This window comes from Streptopelia decaocto (genome assembly GCF_964273445.1).
Source record: "Streptopelia decaocto genome assembly, chromosome: 2".
Classification (NCBI taxonomy): domain Eukaryota; kingdom Metazoa; phylum Chordata; class Aves; order Columbiformes; family Columbidae; genus Streptopelia; species Streptopelia decaocto.
The window spans coordinates 2,413,592-2,419,179 of record NC_138655.1 but is presented as its reverse complement, the minus strand read 5'-3'; the positions used below and the strand labels follow the sequence as shown (position 1 = coordinate 2,419,179).

Below are 5,588 nucleotides of genomic sequence, written 5' to 3'. Positions count from 1 at the left end.
CCACACGTCCTAGTCTTTGCTGGCAGCTCTGATGCTGTTAGAAAAAGAATAAAAAGAAATAATAGGACTAGGAGAATTTGACTGGCAGCAAGCTAGGCTGCTGAGGATGAAAAGAGCTCTCTCTCTTGCTTATCAATGAGTTGTTTGAAGAAGAATTATTTAATCCGAGACCTGGGTGGACTTGATAGGCTGACCAGGTTATGCTTTCCCCTTGGGTCCACTATTCCCTGACAGGAGTAACTAAACCCCACAGGGATAATCATAATTGATTGAAAAAGAAAAATAGCCTTAAATATCTCTGAAGAAGGAACACCAGAGTCTTGAAATATATTACCACTTTTTTTAATCCAGCTAATCCATAGAAGTGGGCTATAAATTACATCATCTCCAAAAATATGATGAAACAAAAGTCGATAGACAAAGAAACAAGGTGTTGGATTGTTTGAGGTTTTTTGGGTTTTGTTTGTTTGTGTTTTCTCTTTAAATAGAAGTTCAAGAGTCCAAGGGGAAGCACTTAAGATCCCTGCAGAGGAAATAGGATTTACAAAATCATCCCCCTACACCAAATTCTCCTCTGGTGTAAATCAAGGCAGTGCCATTAACTTCAGCAGACTTCGGCCAGCTGACCTTCCAACACTCTTCCCACAGCCACTGATCAAAGCAATGACCCACCAACAGGCCAGCACACCTTCCTTTCAATTTGAAAAAGTACCTTGTGTCCTAAGAACTAAACTGCACAAAAGCGAGTCCCTGCAGGCACTAAGTTCCTGAGATTTAAGAAAATCCTTAAATAAGTTGAGAAACAACAGCAAACTGAATTAAGCAGAAAGGACTTCTTTCTTTTATGCCAGAGTGTACTGACAAGAGGCCAAAGGACATGATTAATGGGAGAAGTTTCCAATGAACCCATCAAGGCAAACATTCACATAATGAGTTCGGAATGCGACTGAATCCACCCTCATCTGTGATGAGAAATGGTGTTTATTTGACAAGCCCAACATGTTTGCAGTACAGGCTGATGTGAATTCAAGTATCAAAACTGTACCCTTGGTTTCAACACACACACAAAATATTTGAATGGTCCATTGACCTTTACCAGACTACAGATTACATATGAATAAGGGCAAATGAGCACCTGGACATCTGCATGGGGCCAATGCACTGTAATTTGCCCACATACCTTGCTATCACATGTCATGCGTTTCACGGAGACACTCACACATGCAGATAAATAGCTGGAAGTGTGTATTAAAAGAATATTTTGTCCTTGATTTGAATACAATAGCTCCATTCAACACAGCAATGGGGGTGGAGAGCCTTGTTCACAGGGTGGAACCACAGCCTCAGCTGGTTCTGGGGAAATGCATAAGCCCAGCCTTTTTCTAAAGAATTTGTATTTTTTTTACACCAGAGTGAACAATTTACCCAAAGGTAAGAGGAAAGGCGGTGTGTAGTGGTGGAGAGGATCTGTTGGTATCTCTGAGAGTCACGGTTAGATAGGAGAGGCACCTAATGCAAATACCACCACCACAAACCAACCCCTCCCTTGGTCCAGCGAGCAGCTTCGCTCAGATGCCTTCACAGGTTAGCCTTCTGGTCATGCCCAACTGCTGCTTCCTGTGGTATATAAACCACCCCACGAGGAAACAACCCATATTCAGCACAAGAGAGGCTATTCCAAAATGAAGGCTTTCCTTGTCCTCCTGTTGGGAGCAATCCTGTGTTTGGACTCAGGTAAGACAACATGGAGCATCTGTCCTGCATCCTCTCCAGCAGATATTCACCTAGGAGAAAAGACTTGTGATGGGGTTTGGCATTGAGGGAAGAAATGTTGATGCAGATATCATAGGAAGTTATTTGCTTTTTGATGGGATGTCCTGGACATTGCATGGAAAAAGTGCATAGACCCACTCTGCTCCTGAGTGACCCTAGTGTTGGTTAGAGCAGCTTCCAGGAAAGATAAATCCTACACAAAACTGAATTTAATTGGAAGTTATTTAAGCCAGAACACATAATTATGTGTGTGTGTGTGGGGGGGTTTCTTTTTCTTTTAAGTGAGGTGGGAGGATTATTCTTCTTCTTCCCAGGCTATCAAAACTGTGACATTTCTGTAGAGGTAAGGTTTTTTTCCAACTTCTTTTCTGACTCTACATTTTGAAAGTGGCCTTCGATGCTGCACAGATTTTAAGAATTTTAATGGGACAGAAAAAGTGAGAATGCCATAGTGTGTTATTTTATAAACTGGATGGGTGGGATTGGGACACTAGTAGGTTTTTCTAGCCTTGCTGGGGAAAAAAAAAAAATGGTTTTAAACTAGCTTTTCCCTATTCCAGACAAGAGAAGAAGCAGATCTGAGCAGAAATGTTTCTTAATTAGCAGAAGATGCTTATGGAATAGGTTGAGAAGGATCTTGTACAGTCCTGGCCAGATTTCTCCTCTTCCAGCTTCCATCAGAATGCTCTAAAATTTGATTTTCGTTACATTAAAGTCAGAAAAATGTGAGAGCAGAGTGCAGCACTGCAGACAAACAGGGGTTTGACTCCTTGCCTCTATGACTGCATCAGTCATTTCACACTAGAATGGCTTGGACAGAGGGAGACCAAGTGCCTCAAATCACTAGTTCCTTCTGCTCTGAATAACACTAATTTCTAAATAGGGATTTTCTGTGACCTAAGAGAGTGTTTTAGGCATTAGGGTATTGACTTGAGAGATTCGTGATACAAGCCTGATGGTCATGGGGTTAAAGTGAATATATATACTTGCAAGGCTCTAGTGATGCCCTGGGGCACGGTCAGGTAAAAGGAACAGGTAATTACTGTTCTTACTCCTCTGGGGACTATTTTTCATCAGGGTTAGACACCTGTAAGCTGCAAGGTTTATTCTTCCTTTGCTTGATGCTCATAAGAGCACAGCAGATGTCAACAACATTCACTTGTGTCCCCCATAGAATGGCATCTCCATGAGGGGGTGAAAATGTGGTGAACTGGTTTCCAGAGAGAGGTGAAATCTATGTTTGTGCTTTGCTTTCTAAGAGGGGATGATGGAGAGCACATGCCACAGGTTGGTCACACTGAGACAACAGGCAAGAAGAGACCTTGCAAATTGTGTGTTCCATCCCTCCTTTACTCTTTTTTCCCTCTGCACTTTCCTTCTTTCATCCAGCCCTGGAAATGCCTCAGCTAAGGCTCACAAGCCCAGCTGGTAAAACACTAACGTCTATAGAGGTAGATAAATAATATCAAACTTCCTGAGGACTTCATCCCTTTATCCCAGCTCAGGAGATGGAAATATCACAAAAAAAATGGTCTGGATTAGAGCTGTTAGGCATCCCAAATGGAGAGGAAGAAACATTTGGGAAGCACTTCCCATTGACTAATGAGACCAGTCAAGGGGACCAGCTATTCCAGATGGGCTCTTTTTGCTCCCTTACTGCACTGATTAGATCTGAAACAACTTAAGCACCTGCAAAACTTCAGTCCCACCCCAAGCAAGTGTGCTATTCTCCACTGAAAACAAACGAACAAACAAACAAAAAGAAAAAAAATAAAAAAACACCTTTTTTTCCCAATAACAGAGGTCCTATCTTCCTTTGAGTTCAAGCACTAAGTTGGGTTCCATGGGGAGCTTCAGATGTATTTTTCTTATAACCTGTGTTGGTGTCTTTCAGGTTCTTCTTTGAAGTGTTACAGCTGCAAGTTTCAGCTTGGCAACTCCAACTGTCAGAAGGAAGAGGAATGCAAGGATGAGAAATTTTGCAAGACAGACGTGATCAGTAAGGCAAAGTGGGAGTGGGCAATATATTAGTGGTGATGTTGGAGTCAAGCATGGTCTCAGACTCAGGTGTCCAAGTCAACCTCATCTACTCTAGATACTCCAGCAGGTATGGGCCAGCAAAGCTCAGTGTGGAGCAGGAAGAGAAAAGACATAGATGGAGAAAAGTTGATAAAAAAGCGTTCAGGTGACTTCCATGTTTAGTAGAAATGACAGGAAAAAAAACATTTATCCCTTGGTGACAATTGGTCACTTGGTGGTGGTGCTGACCATCACCAAGTCTCCCCACACTGGCCACAAGAGTCATACTAGCACATGCACGGTGTACCACGTAAATTCCTCAGTGTCTGGCCAATAAATCATGATAACAACTGAGCAGTATGGCCATTACACTGTCACAGCCTGGAACAAATCTCAGGAGGGTGCAGCTGCACTTGATGTAGCAAATACCTACCAGTGTCTCTCACCTGTAAACAATTATGTTTATTTCTCTTTCATAACATCAAAAATTATTTGCTTACAAGGGAAAAAGTGAAGTTTATGGCTTTGAAAAATCTGGAATATGAATTAAAATGTAAGGGGCTGAGTCTGGTGAAACCTAGTCATGAAGTCAGAAGGAGCTGACTTTAGGTGAATTCAATGCAAAGGATAGAATTTCACCTAGGCGCCTCTACAGCCAGCTCTGAATGCAGCCATCCATGTGTCTCTGATTAGACGCCTGGACATGTTCCTGTGCGACCTCACCTAGGCATTCCTGCTCCAGCAGGGGGATTGGACTAGATGATCTTTTGAGGTCCCTTCCAATCCCAAACATACTGTGATACTGTGATACTGTGATTTACTTCTCCCATTCTAAATGTGGAAAAAAAAACATTCGCCCTGTCCAGGTCCAGGTGTTGAAAGGCTCTGTGCAACAAAGATGTGTGGGATATGAGCGAATATTACCCCACATGATTGCTCCTCATCTGTTAGTACCTTAGACTCCCCAATAGAGGTGTTAATGTCTACTTTCATTATTAATGAAATTATTAGAATTTCAGTAGTTGGCACTGTTTTAGAAACCCCTGAAAATTGTACTGTGGAATACATTGTCTCAAGCAAACATTTGGGAAGTGAAACCCTTCCCCATCCTGCTGACAAACTGACACCTCAAAAAAAAAAAGATAACCAGATGCAGTAAAACATGCAGCTTTTTATAAGAACTTTTTTTGTTTTTTTTCAAGAAGTGAGCTCAGATAAGAATAGCATCTCGTTATTCGGTTCCATGAGGCTCTTCTTGGCTTGCATTGAGTCCTTGTAGTAATGGTCCTGTTTTCCTTCCAGGGATCAGAGGGCTCTTCAGCCTCATCAGCAAGGGCTGTGACTTGAAATGTGATGAAAACCTACAGGACTTTGGTTCAGGCCTCAGAAATGTCTCCTGCTGCAACACCGACCTCTGCAATGTCAATGCAGCAGGCATCATGAGGTCCAGCTATGGGATAGCAGCAGGGACTACAGCCACTGTACTCTGGACCTTCCTGAGAAATGGACTGTGAGGAGCAAAAAGAGGACTCCCATGACCCCAGAAGGTCTTGAAGTGTCCTTCTTATGATAGGAATTGTAACCAGGAGCAATGTGGTGTGCTGAGCACGCAGTATCCTCGGAGCTGATGGCAGATCTTTGCTGTATGATAGCTTCTTCGTTACTGTTGTTGTATTGTTGTAGTGCTACCAGATTAAAAAAAAAAAAAAAAAAAAAAAGTATGCATGCTATCTGTATAACACCTAAAATATACTTATGTCTGAATCAAGTGTGAGTTTGTTACCTATACATCACTT

The 5,588-nt window shown here is 42.2% G+C and overlaps 1 protein-coding gene across 1 annotated transcript; it reads left to right on the top strand.

The window, feature by feature from the left end:
• Positions 1–1,682: 1,682 nt before the first annotated feature.
• PSCA (prostate stem cell antigen) lies at positions 1,683–5,306 on the top strand (the record flags this gene model as incomplete). The annotated part of the gene is made up of 3 exons (XM_082046263.1): positions 1,683–1,734; positions 3,668–3,772; positions 5,095–5,306. The coding sequence occupies 3 exons, from the start codon at positions 1,683–1,685 to the stop codon at positions 5,304–5,306; spliced, it is 369 nt and encodes a 122-aa protein (XP_081902389.1).
• Positions 5,307–5,588: the final 282 nt, after the last annotated feature.